A 25,875-nucleotide genomic window follows, 5' to 3' on the forward strand; every position below is an offset into this window, starting at 1 on the left:
TCCAGTTTCTAAATGGTGTTTATTACCACAGTACTATTTATATCAACAGAGAAAAGAAATCCAGCCTACATGTCCCTGTGTGAAATAGTGAGATGACACAATGAGAATTTTTCTTGTGCCACAAAGTCATTTTAAATCATGAAGCTGCACAGGCATTTCTCTTTTACAATACTATTGCATAGTGACATTTGATGAACTACTGACTCCTAATCAATGACAATATCACGTTAGACAGATTCTACATGTTTAAAAATAAATTCACTGAGTGCAAGGACACAAACATTTTGTGCTTCTCTGCTGCTCAGTGGCAACTGCTTTGACTGAATTTTCCAATGAACACCTTCTAAAAACCCACCAAATGTTTTGAAAATCAGTCCAAGTTTTAACAACCTGCCTAAAGTTTTATACCAGCTAAACTCATTGGAAAAAAGCCTGATGACAGAGAAGCCCAGAGAGCCAAACGTGTCCATTTCCTCTGACTGTCAGAATACCTGAACTGATTAAACACAATATTTATATTTGCATGAATTGAGTTGCATAAGTCTAAAATCATTGGTCTGACGTCAGTGTCTTCATGTGATCCTCACTCTTCATGCTGCAAATAGATGAAAAACAATTTGTTAAAATCTCTATTACTTACATTTGGTGTGAAACAAAATGGCTTTTAGACATTATTATTTTTTTTTTATTTTGGCAAAGGGAGTCAGAAAACATTTTCTCTATTTCACAAAATTAAGAGTTATTTTAAAATTGCACTTGGAACAAAATGTGCACTTATTTGGAGAATATATGATATATAAATAATAGAATTTGTCCTCAAATCCTTGATTTACTTTAAGCTTTATGCTCAGAATAATTTTCCAACGAAGCTATTAGGTTCCAAACACTGTAAAATATTATTAGAATACTAAAGGGTAAAGAGAGCCAAGGAATGCTTGATGTATAAAAACAAAAATAATTTCCTCTGCTGCTCCACTGTCTGTTACAGCATAAGTAAGTCACTTTAAAAGTTTTTTTGGAGCCTCTCTTTCTAAATAGAGGTTTATCATCTATAAATCTAGTTTATTATCTATAAACCTCCACCTAATGGGATCACATTTAAGATGCAGACTTTGCTATCACTGCACTGATGTTCCAAAGCGCCTGGTTTCTGTGCGTTTCCTTTGTCTATGCAGTTTTAATCTTCATTCCAAATACAGAAATCAATAAACCAATAATCAGCTAAAGGATCAAACACAACTAACACGGTAAATGTGTGAAATTGATGATTATGTATCTCAGTAACTTGGGTATCGTCAACTACCAACTGATTGGAAAAAAAACCCCAAGAAAAACAAATTGGATGGAGTCACAGAAGCTAATAGTCTGAGACCAGTGGTTCAGTGAAATGTGTTGCCTGGGTAAACCTCTTCATCTGTAGCTGCAGCCATTACAAATGTGCACAAAAAATGTGTCAAAGAAACAATGTTGTAATCATGAGGTGTCCATTAAATAAACTAAATTAAAATTGCATGTGAATAAGTTTGTTCACGCGATAAGTCTCTAAAGAGCATGCTGCGCCACCATCCTGTAAATACTTCCTGTTTCCTTCTTCATGGTTTCCACAAGTGGCTACCACCGGCTGTTTATCATGTGATGGGGCAAAACACGTTTACATTGCAACTTTGTGAAATAAACCAGCTTCAATACAGCCAAAAACCCCACCTCATGCTGGGGGGGCAGACTGAAGTGTCACTGTGCTGGAACCTTCAGGACTGAACATAAATTAAAGCTAGCGTTGAAACTTTTTAACAAAAACCTAGTATTTTTGAAATTGCCGTGTTTCCATTAAACAATTTTTTTTCTTTCAAAATGACTGATATGGTCGATGGAAATGCAGCTAGTGAGAGGGTCTTCACCACTGAATCTCGTAAATGAAGCAAAATGCATGCTGCCATTTTTCTATGAGAGTGAAACAATGTTACCTACAGCACAAGGGTAGCTGTACTCGGTCTCAGCTTGGTCACCTGTCAGACAGGAAAAATAATAAATTAAAGGAGAATCCCATCAGACTCAGTTGTGTAAAGGAATCAGGCTTTACTGGGCTGGTAGTAGTCATAGATCTTGATCACAGCTGGCTTCAAGTTCTGCACTGGGAGCTCCTGTTTGAGCTCTAAGCTGTGGTTGATGGCGACCCCTCTCTGTAGCTGATGGAAGAAGAAATGATGAGACCCTGATTTAGAAATGTGTAGACCACCACCCTCTGTTACTGCTGGGAACTCCTCTTACCTCCTGTAGATACATCAAAACATGATTATCCTTCTGTTCCACATGGTCCACCAACCGGGCAGCTCTGAGCTGTGATAAAGACCCCATCCGGCTAGCTGTTTATTACTGTTACCATGGCAACGCCTGAGCCCCAAACTTTGACAGTCTGGTAGTAAACATTACCTTCTTCAGTGACTCTGAGTCTGGAGTGAATCCAGTCAGAACTCTGATGTCCACAATCACCATGTTTGTGGTGTTTTCATTTCCACTGTACCTGAAACAGCAAACAAACCGTCTTCAGTGTGAAACTGTTTTATTTCTAAAATTAGACGCTTTTTGATGACTTACAGCAGGGGGGCTCAAACTTGTTTTCATTGTGGGCCCAATCAAGATCTTATAAACCCTTAAAGGGCCGGTTGCGCCAGAATGTATTGATAAAACCTTTTCACAAATTGTTAAAATATCAATGAATTCTTAAAATTAAGTAATATTACTGAACATCTTTTCAGTCCTTCCAGGATTTTGTGATTTTTTTGTGTGTGTGTTTGTGGTACTAATTTGGAAAAACTTGTGATATTTCTTCCTATTTATGACAGTAAATGAAACATTTTATTACTCACTGTATAGCTTATGGACTATAATCTGATATAAATTAAAGCTGAGGCAGCTGTTTGGTATAAATAAGAAAGTTTTAGAAAATTCTTTGACAAAAATCTGCAATAAACTCCCAATTAGTGTAAAAAAAAAAAAAAAAAAAAGGTGTGAGGATTTGTTGCTTTTGCGTGAATTTCCACGATAATTCTCATGCAACTGGAGGGATTGATTGATATGATTTGGCAGTAAGCAGATAAAAACTGCATTGATTTCATTGACAACATCATATTTAAGCACACTTGGTGTTTATAAAAAGGTATGCGGGGCTGGATTTGGCCCACGGGCCTTGAGTTTGACACATGTGACTCACAGGGACTGCAGCCGAAGGTTCAGTCTGGATTTGTAAGAAGGGACACTGCAGTCGGCCTCTGGTTCAACCTTCACTCTCAGTGTGGTGGCGTCAGTAAAGATTGGGATGTTGAACTGATGAGAAATCTGAAAAACATAAATATGGTTTTGTTTATTTATTCAAGCAGAAGCACCAGTTATCCTGTAAGCACCTGCTGATGAGTCAAAAGTGTATTTGTGATCTTACTAGTGAAATTATTGATACATTTTTGAAATGTCAAAAGCAAACATGTTCTCTAAAGTTGTCTGAACATTTCATTTGTATTATTATTTTGCAGGGCCTGGTGAATCTGAGCAGGAAGTGACCAACACCGACCTGAACTGAGGCACATCCAGTCCCCTTCACCTCCAGGCTGTACTTTCCTGCCTCACCCTGCAGCATCTTCTCCTGGTAGAACAGCTTGTTGTCTGGGGTCACATCAAAGGTCAGCGGACCGCTGGGAGACTGAACTGTCACTGTGCTGGAACCTTCAGGACTGAACACCAGACTGGAGTAGAGGGACAGAGCCTGGAGAGCCACCACCGTGTCCTACAAAGGTTCAATGTAGGAGTGTCAAAAATCTAATACAGTCAGTTTACATAATAACTGAAATAGGCAAGTAGGGCTAAAACGATTCATCGAATGATTCAAGGACCAAACTGTTTCAAGATCATCGAAGCACAAAATTAGTGTTTTCTCTTATTTGACTTCAATAAATCTAAAAAATGCCTACCTGCTCAACAGATTACAGAAAACTGAGCCAAACCTTCATCAGCAACAGTTCTATAGGAGTCTGGCATCCCAGGCATTTTCCCAGTGGGCTGACGTCCTGTAGGGATCTATAGTCTCAACACTTCTCTTACTTACATAATGTTCTGTCTACATGAATTATTCTGCAAAGAAAAAGTCTGCAGAAAGGTCCACCAGCTCTTGAAGGACACGCTTGACGTGGATCTTATCCAATCATATCGTAAAACATCTTCTCCTTTTGGCTTTATTAGGTGCTACGCTCTGGGAAGAGTTGGTGTTTGATCCATCACTTCCTGTTTCTGTTATTTGCTTGTCTTTACATACTCTTTGAAAAACATAGGAGGGTTTCCCCCACAAACCTTTCTGAGCCCAGTGGTCAGTGCACCAGGGCAGTCCACCAGCAGGACACTATGCTTTTGTAATACGAAAACGTTTCATTGGCAGGTAAAAATGTTACTGGAAGACACATTTTTCAGTGCTTCAGTACCTGAGTTGACGAGAAACCACCATATTGGTTCTGTCGGGTTGTCAGCCATCTAACAATCCGTGAGGCGTATACCAGGTCTTCAGCAGTGGTGGAAGCAGAGAGTTTGGCCAGCAGCACATAAGAGCTGATCTCCACAGACACAGGAGCTGCTGTCTGAGACCAGTGGATGGAGCTGCCTAGAAAAAAAACAACATTCACAAACAGGAAGCATTAATGAATTTGTCATGTTGAACTCTTATGATTCCCACCAGGAACACGACTCACCGTCTTTGATGGCCACTGAGTCGAGGTGCTGCAGGAGGTGAGCTCTGGTCTCCATGTCTCCAGCCAGTGTGAAGACGTACGCCAGCAGAGCTGTAGTGTAGGTGTTGCTGAAATCATTGATGGACTCTTTGAGGCACAGCAGACTCCGTTCCACCACAAGATCCTTTGACAGAATGAAGTCGTCATCACTCTGACAGATACGTCATGCCAGAATGATGCTGTCACTGTTGTACACAGATGTGCTTCAATCATTGGTGCTGCAGAGGCTGCGCTTTAGCTGATGAATTTGAATTGTGTGCATTTGACTATAGCAACAATAGTGAGAAACTGACAAAGTTTTCTCAAACGTACGGCGTCTGGTTGTCGGCTGTGTGGACATTATAGGTTCAAACTGGAGAAATTTCATGGTTTTAGGGACTTTCAATGGAAACTTTGCTCACGACACAGAGCAATCAAAACATCTACAGAACAGGAAGAATTTTGCTTAAATACTAATTAGCAAAGTAGTTTTGAAAGTTCAATTTTGTTGTATGTTATTCAAATTTACTTACATTCGCAGAGATATTCATCTCCAAAAAGGCAGCGGTGATGTAGGCACTAAGAGTCACTTCATCCGACACGCCACCCTGTGGAGATCAATTCACCATCCATTTCACCTGTACTTCAAAAATATGTTTAACCAAATTCAAAGCAAAACTCTTTTACAGCATTTTAGTCATTCTGTTAGTAGTTTATTGGACCATAGACGATGTTAACCAGGAGTTCTTCCAAAGTGTGCAAACTTGTCTAAGGTATTTCCACAAACACCATGTATGTCTGTGAAATACTTATTGTCTGTTTCCTGTATGTGGCTGTGCTGGAAAATGATGCTTCATCTAAATGCGATGAAATGAAGGGTACTATGTGGAACATCAAGTCTCGGCACATCTTTTTTCCATAAGCAAAGCACTCCTGTTGAGTTTTTAAAAGCGTTGTATGACTCGTCATCACAACAAATCTTTGCTGTATGATAAATTGTCTCACAAATTACTGTGATGAGCGAGAATATTGTTGTTTGTGGACCATTTTCAAGTAATACACAGGTAATGGCATAATGCAAGAAAACATTGTCAAAGATAGATAAACTTTAATTTCTAAAGAACATTTAACACTCAAACTGGAAGATATTGTAAATATGCAAAATACATGAACAAAAACAGAAACAACAAATAAAACAGACACTCAGAAAGGCTAGTTGAGACTGAAGACCTTTGTCAGTTTTTGGTAGAAAAAGAGAGAATAAGGAAAAGTGTTAAGTCATGGTAATTCACTTTAATTTTTTTTATTTACAAATATTGAATATTTATTATTCAATATTTGAATATTAAATTCTATATTCAATATTTAATATTGGCTATATTTAATATGTTAGCTGAACATTTAAAATGTTAGCTAACAATAACTTTAACTTTGTCTCACCACCACTGAAGTAGAATTTACTTCTTGATAAAAAAAATAAAAAAAATAACTGAAAAATTATTTGTCAGACATATTTAGAACATGAAGTTGTCTGACTATCTACAGTGCATCTAACCGGTCAGTTAACTAATGAACTAATAAGTAGATCAGGTACCATCAGTTCAAACATTTGGAATGCTGAGGTGAGTAAATCTTCAGTACAGATAGTGTGTCTGCATAGCATGTGGTGAAGGAAACAGTTCTAATTCTATACAGTACAAACTCTGAATTAGCTACTGAGTGAACTTACTTTCATTCTGTTGTTGAAGAGTTTTCCTGATTTTCTGAAACATCCATTTTGCTGTTGTTGATGATTCAACCAAGTCCTGGACTTCTCAATATTTTCTGGATCGATGTAGATGAAAGACTGAGCTTTGAAAAAAGATCTCAGTACAAACGATGTCAGCCTGAGGAACACGAATATATTTAGCACATAACTGAATACAATGAGAAACAATTGCAGCCATTTTTTTTTCTTTGGCCCAATGACTGACTTGTGTGATTGGTTAAAAGGTGGGCAATGATGGCAATGAAAGTTGTCTGTAAAAATAGTCGTTTTTTTCCTAATATAGAATGTTTCTGTTCCATGAATGATCCCAGTTCAATCATTTGTATCTTCTGAAGTGGAATCTTTTATCAAAATTTCTATCAAAGAAAATGGCCGCTTTTACAGGCATTGTGTCTTGCGAAATATTCTATTTCCCCAGCTAGTCTGTTAATCCACACAGACACAAAACAATTTATAGGAATATCCTCACCAGGTATTTCCTGGTCCTCTGCCGAATGTGCTGTATGCTCCCTCATTGTCCTTGTAGTTCAGCTGTCTTTGGTAACCTTAGAAATAAAAACAGCAAAAGTAATTATTAGACACGTTTCTTTGTGTTTGTTTGAACTGCGCCATATTCTGGACAGCCACAGACACACAGAAAGGTCAGATTATAACAGTCATTAAAACTGAATAACCTACCACTGGACAGGAAGTTGACGGCCTTCTCTTTGATGGCTGGGGTCAGCTGCTGAGTGTTTTTAAGATAATGGAGGATGTAGATGTTGGGGGCCAGAAGAGCCATGTTCTGTTCTCCACATCCATACAGCAGACCCTCAAGGTTCTTAAGAGCGCGCCCAAGGATGTCTCCTACATAAAAACACAAGATTAGATTACAGAAAATGTTACCATTATCATTGAGGAGCAGTTCTGAGGAGGAGCTGCACCATGAAGGTGGTGCTAGATCCAGCCAAGCGTTCTGCACAGCTGGCTGGTCGCCAAGGAGATTAAAGGATTTCTCAAACATGCATGAAAGAATCAAAGCAATACTCCAGGTTTGTTTTGATGCGGAAAAACATTATAACACAAAAACATTATAACACAATGCAGAGATCAATAAAGTAAATTTTACAAAATACTGCCCCTTTAACAACAATAAAGGGGCAACAATAATATTCAAACAACAATAATATTCAACCTTAGTTTAGGGTCTGTTTCAGTTGACAGAACATGTTTGACCTTTGACCTATCAGTAGAATTTGTAGCATGTGTTTACCCAGGACTGACACTGTGACACGGGCTGAGCCATCAATCACATTTTCAGGCAGATGAACCTCTGTTTCCTCTGTCAATGGTTCTCCTGAGTACAGACAATAAAAATAAAATGTATCGATATTATGAGGTCATTGGATGGGGATTCAACAGGAACACACAATTGTTAATGTTGCAAATAAAATGTATTTTCTTGCTTATTCCTTTATTTTAACTTTATGAAATGAATCACACAAGAACAATTTTGAAGTGCTTGCTTCTTGATGTTAAATTGCACATCAGTCTGTGTTTGGTTTGAAACACACGGACCTTTGGGGCAGAGCAGCCAGTTCTGTGTCTTTACTATCTCAGATCCTTCAGCCTGTGGAGGAGAGGAAATCAGACAAAATATTTGATGTCAATTGCTTTGATAAAAATGTGTTGAATTGATTCAAATAATAAAAAAAATATAATGCTTCTTTAATACTTTTTTTTTTTTTTTTTTACATTGAGAAAACCAACCTCTACTCTGAGAGAGCGTGTCACTGTATCGATGCGTCCTCTTTCTGGAACCTCCACAATCTTGTTCTCACAGGAAGCGCGAGACGGAACAGCTTCGGCAGACACAGTCACATTCATAACGCCTGAAAAACACCAACACACTCTTCACCAGGCAGCAGAAGATCCTGTCACTGGCCATTGGCTCCTTCTTTAACATCCCCAGCAATGACAGCAGCAGTCTCATCCTCACCTAAGGCTGTGGGATTCATGGACCAGCTGAGGGTCTTCCGCTCGTTGGCACACAGACAGGAAGTGTACTGATCCCCAGAGAGGGGGGTGAGGGTGTAATCTGAGGAGGGGGCTGCAGTCACTTTCATCTGTTGGAGAGATACAGTTTAGGGTGTTGACACTGGGCTACACTTAGTGAGGACGACATGATTCCAAATCCCAGATGCAAGCAGTGATTGGTTCCCATTCTAGTGAGAAGCAACGTGTGGCCAAAAGCCTTTCAGTACAGAAAACCAGCTGCAGCGGACTACCAAGCTACGCTGAGCCAAAAGGAACGAGTAACAACAAGCTTTCTAGAAATGTAGAGGATTTGAAAGTCTTAAGTTCCTCAAAAACTGAATACTCAAGTAAAGCAAAGATATTCAAGAAGTGTACTTAAGTAGAGTATTTCAGTCAGTGTACTCCTGTACTGTTCACCACTGATCATATTTACTATGTTATTTGGAGATATAATCACTTAGTTGATTTAAAGTTGGCCCTTACCATGATGCATTTGGTCAGGTAGTTGAAGACGGTGGCCTTCAGCTCAAAGTTCTCCCCCCGGATGATGGAGTAGGGCAGGGTGAGCTCCAGGAAGAAAGGCTGGAAGACAGTGAGCTTCTGACGAGGAGCCAAACCGAAACCCTGAGGGGACAAACAGAAAGTCTCCGTCTCCCAGGTGGTGATGGTGTCTGGGACAGACAGGGACACGTCTTTGGTTCCAGAAGGCCTGGATCAACACATACACATACACCAAACTCAATACTTTGAGATTTCACTATGTTATCATGTGGACATTATCAGCCAATAAATGCTTTATATGGATGATCGCCATTGGTCAACACATAAAATGGTTCTTATTTGACCTGACTCTGGACACTTTAGATATTTGTTATCTGAAGATCCATATCTGTTCCAATGGGATGAAGTATACTGTACTGTAACATAAAAATAAGTAAATGTAGAGTAACTATGTGCCAGGAAAGTTTTGCTCTACAAAAAGAATAGCTCAAATAGAGTTTTAATTGACTTTAAATCAAGATTACAAATATTATCAAAGTAGGGAGTTTATATTACTGCAATAGCAATTTCTGACTGTATAACCTTTTATTTTTTTTTCAAGGTTTAATTGGCTCTAGTGGCCTCTATTTGATAGGGAATTGTCAGGAAAGTGGGTAATGAGTGAAGGGAGAAGACATGCAGCAAGGGTCACCAGGCCAGGAACCGAACCTGCGACAGCCACGTTGAGGACTAAGGTCTCTATATGTGGGTTGTGCTTAACCTCTGCACCACCACATCCCACCCTCTGACTGTATAACCTTTAACCATTTGGAGTATATGCATGTGTGGCCTGGTATTTGATAGAGTGTAACAGACATTTTTCCAATAAATACATTGTGAGTACTGACTGCTCCTTATGGGGCCCAAAGGCCAGGCCTTACTCATACAAGGAGATGGTGTTTTGGGGTGAGAGATAGATTTAGGACTAAGGTGTGAATTGAGTTTAGGTTAGGTTTTTAGAAATAAATAATTCTGTGTTTCGTCTATCTCTTTTAGCTATTTGCATACCCGTATAAACACACACGCACACACAGATCACATGTGCGCAAAGCTAAAGTCAAAGGAAATGACATACTAGGAAACGTCCCCTGTAGGGTATTAAAAGATAGAGGCCAACAAAAGGAATTAGAAACTATTGCTAGGTGCCATTTTGCTCTGTTAGCCCATAAGGGTAGCATTACGATGGACCAGTGCTGTGGTAACAATAAATGATTAAATCAACTCAATGACTCTTCTTCAACCTCATACATTAAGAATCTAACTGGAGAAAGTATAATTCTCCAACAGTACATACAGGTAACGGTTAGGTTTAAGGTAGTCAGTGTTGGACTGTAGAAATGAGTGAAATCCAGGAAAGTCAGTGCTCTATGCATATAGAAAGACATACTATGTGTGTGTGTATCGGCCCATGCATGCCGAGAAAAAATCTTGCAGCTGTATGTTCTCCCCATGTATGTGTGCAGACAGCAAATGAACACCTTAGACATCACATCAGGACGCCTCCTGGGTATCTTATCCAGGAGTTTTTGGAGTTGTCTTTTATTAACCCCAAAGTAGGAAATGTATTTGTTACAGCAGTACCATAACAAAAATACAGAGTATGGGAAGAAACCATAGAGCATCGCCCAGAAACCCCCTGGGAATGACATATCCCTTCAGGCATGGTGGATATCTTGAAATTCCACAAAATGAGATAAGAGTGTGTAATTAAGGTCTTCATTACGTGTATAAAAACACTTAAAAGGGGTTGAATGATAAGAGACAAATACAGATTGAAGTATTTTATTGTTTGTGTTTTTATGCAGTGGCATCTCAGCTGGAACTGATGGTGTCCTGTTAAAATAGAACAAACAGATGGATGGGTTTTGTAACTGTCTGAAATACACTGAAATGTTTGTCGATATGGCTTACCTCCGTCTCTTCCTCTGCAGGGTGTTCAGGCTAAAAGATTCCCCAGGGGCCTGAACACCTTATAAAGGTTCCGGAAGAGACCAAATGCAGATGGAAGAGGGGGAGCGATGGAACTATACATTTTAGAAGTTTAATGATTGGATTTATATTTATAGAAAGGTATTTTAGAAATGAAATGGCTGCTTAAAAATGAAGAGTGTTATTATTATGTTGAAGATTTAGTTGTTTGTCAAGATTGTTTGGGTATAGGTATTTTGTCCTACCCTGTTTCTTGGTGGGGTTGTTAATTGCAGCACCCAGGGACTATAAAAACCTGCATGTTGGCCACATTGCAGGTTAGTAGGTGTGGCTGCTGCTGAGACCCATGGCCATTGTAAACAGGATTAACTGTGTGTTAAATGTTGGAGAATAAACGCCTGGTTGGTCTGCACTATTTCTCTGCCTCAAGACTCCTCTGTAAACCAGCCGCTAAGTGCCATCTAGTGATGGTGAGATGAAGCCTCATGAGGCATTGAACCACTTGAGCCAACTGGTTCGAGAAAGGGTTCATTTCTTGAGGCTTCATGTGCAAACGAAACCACCTACTGGCCAGGTGTATAATCACAACCAACTGTATCTTAACACGTGTGATGAATTGAATTTTTGTCTATTATAGCTCTTGGGAATGACTTCACAAAAGGTGAAGAAAAAAAGAGACAAAGAGAGAGAGAAAGAGATATATAGAGATAGAGATAGAGAGAAATATATATACAAAAAAATCCTATCCTGTCCCACAGCTATCTTAAAAATCCTAATATAAAAATTAAGAACTTTAAAACTAACTAACCAATCCTATTTATAATAGTGAGATTATTAGTAAAAAGCTCAAATTAAATAAATAACCCAATTATAAGTCCTGAAATAATAAAGTCTAAAAACATTAAATATTAATCCCAGAAAAATAAATAAAGGGGGAAGGGGGAAAAAATTAATTTAGATCAATACCTTGCTTATTCCAGGGCAAATCTGCTTATGATGTGTGTGATGATGGTATTGGAGTTCAAGGTAACTCAAGTTAAATCAAGTGGTGAAAACTCACGTATCCTTAATATTAGAATTAAAATTAAAATTAAAAATAGGATAGCTGTGGGACAGGATAGGATTTTCTCTTTTTTCCTTTCTCTGTGTCTCCCTCTCTCTCTGTATATATATATATTTTTTCTCTCTATCTCTATCTCTCTCTCCCTCTCTCTTTGTCTCTGTTTTTTCTCTCTTTCTCTCTCTTTTTCTGTCTTTATGTATCTATCTCTTTCTCTCTGTAAATATCTATTTTTTATTTTTCTGTTTCTCTCTATCTCTAGATCTATATATCTTTCTCTCTCTCTTTGCCTGTGTCTTTTTTCTCTCCCTCTTTCTGTATCTGCGTCTCTCTGTCTCTGTTTCTGTCTCTCTCTCTCTCAGAGGACGAGGAGTTGTGGACGACGTGCGGCGGCCCGTGCTTTCCTATGACTTCCAAGTAAAACTGCCCTATTGGGTGGGGAAGTTGTAGTGTTTATATGTGTTTATATATATATATATATATATATATATATATATATATATATATATATATATATATTCTCCCTACCTGTCTCAAACTAAATAACCACAATCCAAACTATCAAAACTCTATCCACTCTCTCAACTGACCGCAACTCGCCTACAACAACCCACATTTTGAACGAAGCCTGTGGGGTTTCTAAACCCCGCGCCAAAATCTGAGCCACTTCCCGAAGCAGTCACGTGGTACAGCCGGGCAGCGAGGCTTCGGACGTCATCGTTTTCGGCTCCTCCCCTAAATGAAGCAAGCCTCAATACGCGCTTTACGGAAACGCCCCCTCCATTACTCGACACACGCCTCGAAGCCTCGGCACATCACGTAACATCACTAGTGCCATCCTAACAGAGTGTTGTAGGGTAGCATGATTTCAGGGTTTCCTATCCAGATGTGTCACTCCTGGTCTTAGATAAGTGGAAGGCAGAAATGCTTTATTTCAGTTAGGAAATTATTTCACTGTATTCAAAACAGAAACTCACCCAACTTCCACCAGATCCCAAATCCATGTCTCAGGGAAGAATGTGCGAACGGTCTGTACTGGAGGAGGGATGGGAGAACCATCTGATGGATTGAATCTCAGTCTGCCTCTCTTAGAGGAATCCAGTGGATTCCAATCATATGGCACATTGCGCAAAGCTCCTTAAAAAAAAAAAAAAAAAAAAAAAAAACAGAAAACATTACAATGACAAAGAAGCTTAATTTAATTAAATATTCAGGTACTTTTTGTTACTTGACAAAAAGAAGAAAAACAACCATTTGGCCCGAACAGGCATGAAGGATTTTGGATAACCAAGTTTGTTGCCATTTTCAGTCCCATGTTCTGTATAATGCAGACAAAAATAAAGTGTCAGTTATATGGCCTCAATTTTTCTATTTAAAAGGCAGATAATTATATAATGCTATGAAAATTTGACCCCTGACAGATTTGTTCAGTTTTGCTTTTTCTTTTTGTCGAACTTAAATGTTTGACATCACCAAAAAGTGTTTCATATGTGATGATAACCTGAGCAAATTCAAAATGCAGTTTTTAAGTGATGATTTTTGTTCTTTAAAGAAAATTGCTAGTCAGTTCAACTTAGCTCAATAGGAAATTAATTATTACTTAAAAGAAAACAAAGTTTTCCCTATAAAAAGCTCTTTATACCGCGAACCTGAGAGGTTGAGCCTGAAATGGTTTTCATTGTAAAAGCTAACCAGATAAAACTTACAAAACATAAGGCTAATTCTTACTAACAATTTTTCATTGTTCAGAGAACAAACTGGCAATTTAGGTACTGCATACATAATAGATTTTGCTTTACTGCAAGCCATAAAAAAAAAAGTTGTTTCCGTTACACATAAAAGCAAACAGATTCAGCAAGCCCAAAATAAAATATGTCAGCATCTCAAACAAAACAGAGCTAATAAATTTTCACTTGAATCTTAATTTGAGTATGATTATCCAATCATTTCTCAGCAATTTAAAACATGTTACTTGAACAATTAAAAATATAGGATAAATTTCTTTTAAAAAGTATTTATTCGTTAACCATTATGCAATAGCCCGCGTCACAATTCTGCAACTTTCCCCACAAACATTTAGAGTTTCCTAAACAATTTTCTAAGGAACTTTTAATAATTTGCTCTCTGATGCATTCATGGGGACAGGCACTCAGAACTTAATGGGAACATGGAAACTAAAGAAAGAATAAAAAAAATATTTTGATGAAACGTTTGAGCTCGGATTACATGGTTTTTCAGCTGCATCAGGAATGGTGACTTTAAAAAAAACTGCAATGAAAACTCTTTTTGCATCACAAGCGTCAACAACTGGATGTTCTTACTGGCAGAAAAGAGAAAGAAGACAACAGGAAGTGGAAGGAGGATGGCGTGGAATGTTTTTTAGTGACACTGTGTGACCAACTTACTGGCCTGATTTCAGTTGTATTTCTCTTTTAATGGAAACCCCGCAATTGTACAAAAATTTTCATTTTTAACATTAGTGGAATTTTGGCGAAGGTTTACGCACATATTTGTGATGACTTGCATGAATTTAAAAAATAAAAAAATGAAATAAAAATATTCCAATTTGAGATTTACTAGTAAGCCCAGACTTGGCAGACAATTTATTTTCTTAATATAATTTCATTTGAAAACTACATTTTGTAAAAATGCTTTATTTATTTATTTATTTATTTATTTATTTATTTATTTATTTATTTATTTATTTATTTTTTAAGCAAAAAACTGAAGAAATCTGAAGTGGGGTAAACATTTTATAGGCATTTTGATGTCGTTTTACTAATGTTCAGTACATAAAATAATTTTTTTTTTAAAATACCAGAAAAACTCTGTTGGCCTCTTCTCTCCCTTGTCCTGGTAGACCAAATGAACAGACTGTTTGGTCTTCCACGCTAGACGGTACAGTCAGTACATTCTGGACTGGAAGCAAGTTAAATATCTGAAAAAGAAAATTATGGTTGAAAACCTGCAGACAGATAGAACTGTGTGTTTTTATGTTATGATGTTTTTGCTAAGGATGCAATCACAGATGTCATCTAGGGACAAAAAGATTTTAATTTAAATACAATTTTTGAAAAGATGGTGGATTACAAACATTATTATTATTATTATTATTATTATTATTATTATTATTATTATTATTATTATTATTATTATTATTATTATTTTGTTTGTTGTTTGTTTTGGGGGAGGGGTAGTTTAGATTTAGCATCCAGGTCCACACTCCACTCCAGTAGATGGCGGTAATGCACAACAATATGTTGCTTTCCAACCGCCATAAAAAAAGGAAGAGAAGGCAAACCGGTAGACTGGAGAAATATGAATAACAAGTGAAGGAAGTTATAGAGAAAGTACATTTGGTTATCTTTTTGTAGGTGCTAGCTCACTATGGAGTTAACGGAAACAACAATTCATCAAAACAATTAATTCAAAACTTAAACGGAATTAAAGTTGAACTACATTTGGCTGATTTTCTTAAAAATACAAAATTAGAATTAAAAGTATTGATTAACATTTAGTAAATTAACACAGTTATATAACAGAAGATAATCCTTGAATGACGTTCTCATCCAGGGCTGCACAGTGGCGCAGTTGGTAGAGCTGTTGCCTTGTAGCAAGAAGGTCCTGGGTTCGATTACCGGCCGGGGATCTTTCTGCATGGTTTCTTTCTGCATGGAGTGTGCATGTTCTCCCTGTGCATTAATTGGTTTCTCTAAATTCTCCCTAGGTGTGAGTGTGTGTGTGCATGGTTGTTTGTCTAGTATGTCTTTGTGTTGCCCTGCGACAGACTGGCGACCTGTCCAGGGTGAACCCCGCCTCTCGCCCGGGACGCAGCTGGAGATAGGCACCAGCAACGCTCCCGACCCCATTTAGGGAAAAAGGGTGTAAAGAAAATGGATGGATGGATGGACGTTCTCATTCACACCCCAAACCAGTCCGTGACAGTAACACACCAGTCTGTTGTTTTCCAATCACCAATAAACACATTGAAGAAGAAGAAATTGACAACTAACCAATGAGAGAAAGCTAACACTGATTAAAAAAAAATTAAAATCAACTACATACAGAGGAATGAACTAGTATGGCAAGACACTTACAGGAATAGTAATGACATGAATATGGCAAGATGTATTGAGTAATAATGAATTCAGGAACTAAGATCTAAGAAAGCAAACATTAAGGATCAAAAAGATCAAAATAGAAACTTAAAATGAAACCCAAAAATTCAGCGCTGAATATGGATTAGTAACTTTATTTACAGAGGCACTCTAAAATTAAAAACAAGAGCTAAAGCCGCTGGTACCTAAGGTTTGATCTTCTCAGGGTGAATTAAAAGCTGGATGTGTTGGGTTGGAGTCAGTTGTTGAGACGTTACCTTGTCTGCATCCAGAGTGTGTCCAGGCTTCTTGATGAGGACACTCTGATCGATGGCGCTGACGCCACACACAGAGTTAGGCTGAGCCGTCAGCTGCAGCTTGATTTCTTTTGCTGGAACGGCTGGAGACGGAGAAAACTCCAGAGAGACCTGGTGCAAACAGAGAACACACATCATACTTCTAAACTTAGTGGTATTCCACAGCAATTTACTACGGGTTGTAAAAGTTTCTATCGGAATCTGCTTTTTTTTTTTTTAAACAACCAGGTTGTCCCCATCTTTCAAGAACATATTGGAGGAAGACTGCACTCATTGGCTTCAGTCTATCTTGACAAAACTCGAACAGAACTTGGTGCCTTTATTAGCTTAGCTGTTTCTTTTCTTTTTCTTTTTTTTTTTTTTTCTTCAAAGTTGCGGCGTCTGATGTTGTCACCCCACAACATATAACTACAAAAGATTGCTCTCTGGAACAAACCTATCGAAGGTTGATTCCACCAAGTCGTTTTCCTGAACTGACCTTGTTGCTGAAGCATTTCTCGGTTGTGAAGACAGAACTGTGAGCAATCACAGCCTCACTGGGTAGAGCAGCGTACGCCACGACCTGGACTTCTGGAGCCATGTCTGCAGACACCGTCAGGCTGAAGGACACTTCACCATCATTCACTGAAAAGTCAAACCAGTTATCAGAACCTTTGGCATGCCATACATCACTAAGACAAAAATAAAACACTAAGAATTTCATCTTCAAAGTGACTTTAAGGGTGCAGTAGTAATATAAATATCTGAACACGTCATTACAAACCTGACTTATCTTGCAAAACGATTTGTTTTTTTCCTTGCATGACGATGGCTCCTCTGGATAGGACCTGCCCAGTTGGAGAGGAAACAGCATTAAGATGCTATACAGTTTATTTTTGTTTGTTTTTTTTTTGTTTTTTTTTTTTTAGAAATTTGAATGTGGTACAAAAATGTTTAGTGTGTTTAAAATCATTTATCAACTTGCTTTGGTGAGAAATGATCTACTATTACAATCTTGAGTTGGCACAACTAAAAAAAAAACAGAAAAAAAAACAGCCTTTGTGCTGAATTATTGTGCTGATGTCAGCTGCTGGACTTCACATCATGGCATACCGCCCTGAACCAAAGCAGAATCATCGGAGAATTAATAACAATATAAATGTGCGTCAGCTCCGCAGCGTTCAACCCTTCAGTGGTTCGTGACTTGATGGTCGTTCTGGAGACTCCGCTTCTTCTGCTTCTGGCTCAAAGACGTACGGTTGTACCACTGTAGCCGTTTTCATGGGTCATAAAATGCTCATAATGTAAACACTGAGTTAGGAGGGTGTGGCAAGCAGCAGCAGCTCATTTGCATAACTATGACATAGACCTATAACGGCGCATTCCTTAATGCAGAACTGATCGGGTGAAATCTCAATATCTTAGAATGATTTTGTGTATTAAATGTAATGAACATGTTTTGCATAGCCAACATACATGTCCTGTTGCTTGTTCATTGAAGCAAAATAGTGGACCTTTAATACTAGATCTTGATTTATTTTTTTTATCTATTGATTTCACATGACAATTTAGTAATGTTTTTATTGAAATAAATGTATTTCAAGTGATTTTATTCCGTGAGACTTTCATAAAACATACCGATGGCCTGCAGGGTACTTACCAGGTAGAACACATCCACTGTTCCCTGGGCTTCCCCTACTATGGTGTACTTCACAGTGACTTCGCTCTCTTGGTCACATGGGAGACACAAATTCTTCTTTAGTTCCAGAGAGCTGCTTGTTTTGGTGTCAGGAGAAGGAGGTAGAAACTCGGACAAAGTCAGTTCTTCTTCCACAAGGGAAGGAATTCCATCATCAAATGACTCCACTCCATGACGTAACTAATTGTTGACAGATGAACATAATACAACATGAATATAATCGACACAAACTTTAGTTCCAAAGTGCGACTTTTAGAAAAGTCAATGCATCAGTGCTAAAGAAGTGACCACTGGCAGATGTGAGGGAGATTTGGTTTACCGGCCACGGCTTCGCCATCGCAAGTGTTTGTTTACAAATTAGTAATAAGTTTTATTCATTGAGATTCTTTAACAGATAAAAATCACAAAGTGCTTCACAAAGAGAGTACCAAAGTTCATCCATTCATTGTCTGTACCCCCTCATTCTTGCAGAAATGGAAAGAATGTCGTCCATGTGTTCCACTTGACTATGTGGTCAAGTGGAACATTATTAAAGCAACCAGACTCTGGGTTGGACTCTGTGGTAAAGAACTTTGAATGATCTCGTTGCTGAAATAAGCTGTTAGGATAGATATGCTAAGGATGTGGTACTTTATATTACTGAGTATTGTTTCTTCTGCCAGTTTTGAACTACAGGACAAAAAAGCACACAGGCCGATTATTTCTTTATTTTCTTAATTATTCCACCTCTCCCAGATACAAACTCAACTTGAGGCAACTGTCAATAAATGCCACATTAGAGGATAATAAGGTTTGGAAGTGTTTTATCTTAGTCTCACTGTTAAGTTTCATTGTTTGAACTGAGTTTTGGAGTCTTTCTATATCCACTGTATGCTACGTGCAATATCTAATTGCAAACGTCAGGACTGCTTTGCTATATCTGGCAGATGAAACATTAAAAAGGGTACTGCACAGCTTTGCTATCACGTTATGATGAACAGGGAGGTGGGTGTTTCAACAAGAGGTTAGAACAGGTCATCCTTCATCTCACAGCCACCAAGAGTCAGACAAATGTCTCCACATCAACAGTTTTAGAGGTGATATGTTTTACTTACCGAAAGCTTGATTTGCCCTTTAAGTTTATCAGTGCTTATTGAGAATGCAGCGACACCATTACTGTCAGTGGTGAGGTTCTGCAGCAACTGTCGACTATTTCTATCCTCCTTAAACAGAAGCAGTTTCAAGTGAGGAAAGGGTCTGTCATCATAATCAACTGCTTTGACCTGTTGGTACAGAAACGAACAGAAATGTAGCATATTTGATAATACTCATTATGTAAATTGCTTTGGCAAATGTTGAAAAACTAAACAGCATGTGTTCCACTTACTTTTCCTTCCACATTCGACCCTTTCTCATACAACTTCGGAGCATCCAAAAAAGACAGCTTTCCATAAAACGTTACAAGATTTATCATCTTCTCCAGAGTATGAGAAATACCTGGGTTCATGAGTTCATAATATTAAGTAGTTTAAAATGTAAGTATGAACAAAAAAAAACAATTTTTTAGCAAAGAAATATTAAAATGACCTGTCCCGTCCTCTTCCACTGCAGCATTGAGATACAGAACATTGTTCAGTAAATGTTGATTGAGGTGAAAGACGGATTTATTAAAGTGAAATGTTCCGCAGCCTTTCATGTCTGTCTGGAAAGTGAACAGAAGGTAAGTGAATATGTAGTAAAAGAAAGCACATAAATATCTCTCATTGTAGATTTTGGCACATGTTCTTCCATCTGGGTTTGATGGAATTACCAACCAAATAATCACTTAATGGTCATTTTCACCATTTCACCATTTTCACTCTTTCATCCAACTGGTATCAAAGCAGTTTAAGTGAACAATATATGCACAACTCTACATCGTTGTGCTGCAACCGTATAAGTTGGGAGTCAGTTTTTGGGTTTTTTTTGTTATTGTGTCCTCACAGGATCATTTTATTTACCACCGTACCTGTTTTGTCTTTGTTTCACAGAGGGGACTTAGTGACCTTCTATAAAATTGTTCATCTGGAGGTCGGCACACCTTCAGTGTAATACTTGCTGGGACAGGCTGTCTGTATGTGTACCTTCATTCAATGTAGAAAAAAACAATCAAAGACTGAAATCTGTCATTTGTCAAGAAAAAAACCTGGTAACACTTTATTTGACGGGGTGTGAATAAGACTGACGGTCATAAATATGACATAACACCTGTCATGAACATGAAGGAGCTTTTATGAATATCTATGACTATGTTGTTATGAAGTGTCATTTGGCAAATAATGAAATTGCTCTAAAAGTTACATTGAAAGTCCAGTAAAAGTGCCAACTTTGCATTAAAGTATCATTATCTTCAAAATAATGCAAAGTTTAAAGCAACTTCTAGAGCAACTTTGCAATAAAAAGTATCAAATAAAGTACTTTCTATTTGTACTTTATTACAAATAAAAAGTACTTTTTATTTGTAATAAAAAGTACAAATAACTCATTGTATAACTCAATTACTCACTGTAAAAGTTTTTACTCACTGCGCACAAACTCGAGCATCTAACTTTCCTTTCCAGACATTCATGTGCATCGTTACATCAAATTTGGGTAAAACTAGAAACAACAAAAATAACAAATTTCTATTTTGCTTCATTTTCCATACACAAGTATAGGAATAATGAATGACTGACCTATAAAAACAGGGCTAACTTACCGTATTTCTCCACCTCGAAGCGAAGAAATTTCTTGTCTTCACCCGTTTGCACAGTGATCTTGTATAATCCTTCATGGGCCTCAGAGTTCAGCGAGTAGGACAGCTGCAATATTCTACTATTGGATGTTTCATTCAGCCACTGTCCAATCCTGTTTCTCCTAGAATCCTGTTCAGTAAAGCAAATCGGAAACATGCAGCAAAAAGAAGAAAAGTAGTAAAATTGTTTTTGCTATGCAGTGGATGACCAGGATAAGATTTGGATATGCACCCATCTTTAGTCTTAGACTCTTCTTTAGTTTTAATCACGCTGTAGCAAATTTATTTTCTTCATTTCAATTTGCCTGATTTTATTGTTAATGGTTAATTGCTTATAAAGCAACCAGACCTACAATTTTAGCTGCAATTACAGTACAAACAACAACAAAAAAAAACATGTTAAGAGTAAATTTATTTTCATCAAAGAAAGCCCTTTAAAGGCCGTTTAGCACAAAGCAGCTTTCAAAAGCTGCCTGTGGAAATTTAGCTCAGAGAAACCAAACATTGCTGACTAACTATAAGATATGAATATATGACTCATTTTTAGTTGTCCCCAAATATTTGCGCTTCTTAATTTCCGTTGTTTTATGTGAAGTTTAGCTCAGAATGCTAAAACTAACAAGACATGCAGAGAGGTTTACTCATATTTTCTTACCTCTAGTTGAATGATGTTGTACTGTAAAAGAAAGGAAAGTGATGATTTGAACAGAAGAATTGTTTTTTTTGTTTTTTTTTGGTTGTTTGTTTTCTTTTACATCAAAAAGCCATCTTTTCATTTAAGCAAATGTTTAAATAGTAAAATAATTTTGTCATTGTGTGGAAGATTAAACTTCCAATTTCCAATTAGAAATAAAAGTAAAGTGTGACAAACCAACCAGATTCCATGACAGAAGACAAGAAAAGCGCCGAAATGTGAAATGTCTGTCTGTGTGATCTAACCTTTACCTATTAGGTGTACAGTACAGACCAAAAGTTTGGACACACTTTCTAATTGAATTCAATTAGAAGGTGTGTCCAAACTTTTGGTCTGTACTGTACATCGAATATTAAAAAACGTTAGCATTTTTTTGTAATAAAAATCAGAGCCAATACAAGAGTTTCCATGAAAGTTTGGCTTCCCATGTTTGCCCTCATCACTCAACCCATAGCCAGCTGCTTTCAGGCACCTTCAAGCTTCCATACTTTTTCCTCGTGGGAAATTCCAAACATAAAGGCTCATATTGTAGATATCTTACTGAGATCTTGAAATATAATGATTCGCAGGATTCTATCAGATACCACAACATTAAGACAATGGGAAAGAGAATTCACCCTGAACACACACATGTTTTCTATTCTCTCAAGAACAAATTAAAATCCCAAACTTCTTTTAGACTGAGGGTGACTTCTAAATAGGAAATGCCTGCTGACCATGGTCCGATGTTGGTCAAAGATCACCGGCTGGTGTGTGCAAGACGTTAGTGAACTGGAGCACATAATACATTCACCATCAGTAAGGAGAACTCACCAACATGCTGGCAGATCTCAGCTTGGAGTCCAGTGAGACAACTCTGAAATGCACTGAAGGAAAACTGATGAGTGTTTCGGCTAACACAATCCTAAATGCTCTCTCAAGATGTTGATTCAACCCAACTTTTTTCTTCCACTCAGAAAACATGCTAACTGCCTCACATGTGAACTCTAGTCTCCTGGGTTTCCATCGGAACAACAGTATTAAGAGATTCTGTGATCCGTATCTAACAACACGTTCAGGGCTGAAATCCAAAGATTATATGAATCGAACCATACGCAGATGACATTTGACTTCATCTGTTCAAACCTCAGAGTACATTGGAGTTGAAAAGAAAGTACTCCTTAAATTTTATGGTTTCAGATATTTTGTTTTGTACTTTGGAATTTGGGGTTGGAACAATTTTTTTTCACTAGCTTTTCTGTTTTGGCTTGGTGTTTGTTGAATAAATGATATGTTGGAATTTGTTGTGCACGGTTTTGAACACTGAACACTCCATAATTACTGCAGAAGAAATCTGAAAAAAAGAAATCTTCAGAGCACCAATCAGCAGTTTTTAGTTACCTGTTTGTCCGGGGAGGTAGATTGGTTTGTCTGTCTGGATGAAGATTCTTGGTTTATAGGCTTTGATCATGACTTTCCTGGCTTGTTCTGAGGAAAACGTGTCACCTCGCACTTGCACCTCAAACATTTGCACATCTTCGTTTTGCACTAAAGGAACCTGTAGCAGAAGAATATTTAAACCAGAATTAAAGAATTAAAACCAGACATTTACATACAGATAATTTAAAAATAAACACGGTTTTCTTTCTCTATAAAGTTAGCTCAGATAAAACTTTTTGGTTTTTTGAGGTGAGTTAGTTATCAAAGTTATTTCGGTTTGCTAAAGGCCAGGAGGAAATGGGCCAGAACTCCAAAAAACTATTTTGAGAAGCTTGTGGAAGGAAACCCAAAAAATGTTATCTAAGTTATATAGTTTAAAAAAAACATTTAACTCTGATGCTGACCAAATATACGTAAATTTCTCAATTTGATGGAGGTTACAAAAAAAAAAAAAAGAAAAGAAATCACTAAAACAATATTCCCTGGAATTAGGCAAATCTAAATCATTTTGTGATTCTGACCGGCCTACAGCAACAGGAGTTTGGGCTGATTCAACTTCAGACTGTGAAAAAAAGATGTACAGTATATCAATATATGGTTTCAATTGTGTATATGATATCTGTTAACACCATCACTCTTTTCTTTGTAAAAAAATAAAAATAAAAAATACCAACAACATTTGTTAAAAATAAAGAAATCTGCGTTGACGCTTATGTAAACCTGTTATGCGCTGAGTGAATTAGGTTGCAATATTGTATGCATTTCAATTATGCTTTATGGGTTTTTTTATGTCTATCCACACTGGGTGTCGACAAAAAGTGCAATGTACTGGCCCTTTAAGAGAGAGGAAAAAGAAGACTGGATTGTTGTGTTTAGCACCAAGGTGATTTTTAAATTTTTAATTTTTTTTAAAAGATCTTGTAAAAAATTAAGAAAGATATGTTTCTTGATAGTTTGCCATCAAGTGAGGATTCAAGACACTGACACGTTTAAATACAAGCACGTGAATAAAAAGCGTTGCTGGGAGCTGACCTGAAACTGGAAGCACTCATTGAATTCTGTGCTGGATGTTTTCTCCAGCAGAGTTATGTTGCTGTGCTGCGATCCCAGAGTGACCGTCATGAGCAGAGACTCATTGGGCTGCAGGAGACTGGCACAGAATTTAGTCTCTGCTCCAGACTCAAGAACAGCAGGAATGGCCACCATGTAATGTCTACAGACAGATTCACACACGCAGCCACTGCATTAAGTAATCAGACTTTGACGGAATTTGAAAATGGTTCAATAACGTCAACGCATTATTGTTTCAAAATGCAGGAAGACTCACGGAGTAGCTGATCCTCGGCCCACAGACGTCCCACACAAGAGGACACACAGAGTCCATTTCCACATCTGGGTCCATGGATGATCCATGACTGTCTGTGAATGTCCTCAGATTCAGTCTGCAGATGACAGAGGCCCCCCACTCTCCATCACTCACCCACTCTGACTCAAGGTGAGTGGGTGAGTTTCACCCACTCAGGCTCCACCTACACCCTTTGATTGCCTTTCATCTCTGCACTTGAATGAATGTGGATCTATTAAATGTAAAATGAAAAAGTCTCTCGAACTGAAATTTAGATTGGAGACCAAAGTTTTCTAACAGTTTGATCTGATGAATATCCTGCTACTTTTTCTGTGTTTACCCACCACTGAGAGGTCAAAGTTCAACAATGGAATAAACAATCAGAATCACGTCAATACTGCTCCATGGTCTGGTATCAAAGTCATGGGTGATTTTACACAACTGCACAATACAGTGTGTAAAATGTTTGACTTTGTCATGCAAACAGACCCTGACCTCTTCACAACAAACAGAGACTTTCCCCCCTTGTGTGAATATGAACACAGTAACCCTAATGGATCACAAAAACATGGAAAAAGAAAACATGTAAAACACTGACTTATTGGTAGTTTCGCTCATTTTCTACTCATAAAGATTTTGAGACTGGCACTTGGCAACTCAAAACGACGCTCCATAAGAAATCTATGGATTGTCGTAGAAAAAAAAATATTTCCAAGCACTGTTCAGGTGAAATCACTTAATCAGGTTTATTCTTATATTGTGCACAACACAGAGAGCTCAGAGACAATCAGTAATGAAGCAAGTCTGGATGAAAAGCTGGAACCACGTAGACCCATTCTTCCTGAATTGGGTGGGATCTCCTTTTCAGACTGCAAACGTCTTCACAGAATCCAACAAATCAGCTTTGTGGTAGCTCTGCCTCTTACTCCTTTAAGAGGGGCCTTTACTTCCGATAAAGGTCTTTAGGATTCTCTAAAGGTTTAGTTCCCCTAATTTAAAACCAAAACTCAAGAAAAGACCTGCCTTATTCACCGATAAGGACTTTCATTAGGACCTACAGCCTAGAAACCCGTGGTTCCCTTTATTATTCGCTCGGCCTGAAAACCAGCTGTCGAGGGGACATTCACCCCCCACTTATGTTTTTATTATTTTTGTTTATTTTATATACGTTTTTTTTTTTTAGTTTTTATTTTTATTTATTTTCCCGTGGGATTTTAACCCAACATTTTCTCTTAACAGGCCAATCTCTATTTCCCAGGGTGAAAAGTTTATAAAATCCTTTACTATTTTAGATTTAATAATTTAGAATTTGTAAAATTAATTTGTTAGCCTGAGTGAGTATCCCACCTGATAACAGTGGTTTTGAGTTCGTTGATCCCAGCGCTGGAGCCGTGGAGCCGACCAACAGCCCTCTTCTCTCCAAATGATAAACGAGGTTATGAGGCTGGAATTTAGTCCAGGTTGGTCAAACGCTGTTTGTCGACGTCCTCAGATGTCCAGTGGAGGGATCTG

At 37.8% G+C, this 25,875-nt stretch overlaps 1 protein-coding gene across 2 annotated transcripts; it reads right to left on the bottom strand.

Annotated features, from left to right (window-relative positions):
- On the bottom strand, positions 1 to 25,844 carry LOC122832095 (alpha-2-macroglobulin-like). Of its 2 annotated transcripts, XM_044118496.1 has the most exons (37): positions 25,711 to 25,844; positions 24,346 to 24,460; positions 24,051 to 24,231; positions 22,980 to 23,136; positions 22,413 to 22,465; positions 21,561 to 21,581; positions 20,870 to 21,035; positions 20,697 to 20,769; positions 20,141 to 20,255; positions 19,720 to 19,834; positions 19,520 to 19,629; positions 19,248 to 19,415; positions 18,115 to 18,333; positions 17,239 to 17,302; positions 16,954 to 17,099; positions 16,437 to 16,586; positions 14,880 to 14,999; positions 13,313 to 13,379; positions 13,039 to 13,198; positions 9,016 to 9,241; positions 8,495 to 8,621; positions 8,266 to 8,387; positions 8,074 to 8,125; positions 7,769 to 7,852; positions 7,195 to 7,362; positions 6,986 to 7,061; positions 6,478 to 6,634; positions 5,282 to 5,356; positions 4,731 to 4,893; positions 4,467 to 4,642; positions 3,566 to 3,778; positions 3,212 to 3,336; positions 2,431 to 2,521; positions 2,269 to 2,337; positions 2,081 to 2,186; positions 1,969 to 2,006; positions 1 to 595 (listed from the first exon to the last, which is right to left on the bottom strand). In XM_044118496.1, the coding sequence occupies exons 2-37, from the start codon at positions 24,429 to 24,431 to the stop codon at positions 584 to 586; spliced, it is 4,251 nt and encodes a 1,416-aa protein (XP_043974431.1). In that variant the 5' UTR covers positions 24,432 to 24,460; positions 25,711 to 25,844; the 3' UTR covers positions 1 to 583. The 2 variants fall into 2 exon arrangements, with proteins under 2 accessions (XP_043974431.1, XP_043974432.1); XM_044118497.1 differs by lacking the exon at positions 25,711 to 25,844 and having other exon boundaries at positions 24,346 to 25,560.
- Positions 25,845 to 25,875: the final 31 nt, after the last annotated feature.

The sequence above is a fragment of the Gambusia affinis genome, linkage group LG06 (genome assembly GCF_019740435.1).
Source record: "Gambusia affinis linkage group LG06, SWU_Gaff_1.0, whole genome shotgun sequence".
Classification (NCBI taxonomy): domain Eukaryota; kingdom Metazoa; phylum Chordata; class Actinopteri; order Cyprinodontiformes; family Poeciliidae; genus Gambusia; species Gambusia affinis.

Bases quoted from the DNA above. Each gene is read 5' to 3' on its own strand.
- LOC122832095 (XM_044118496.1), bottom strand. From the start codon at position 24,431: ATGGATCATCCATGGACCCAGATGTGGAAATGGACTCTGTGTGTCCTC. The intron at 17,303-18,114 runs GTAAGTACCCTG...CCAACTGGGCAG, and splicing joins CAGTGGATGTGTTCTACCTG to GTCCTATCCAGAGGAGCCAT. The intron at 4,894-5,281 runs GTAAGTAAATTT...ATTCTGTCAAAG, and splicing joins AGATGAATATCTCTGCGAAT to GATCTTGTGGTGGAACGGAG.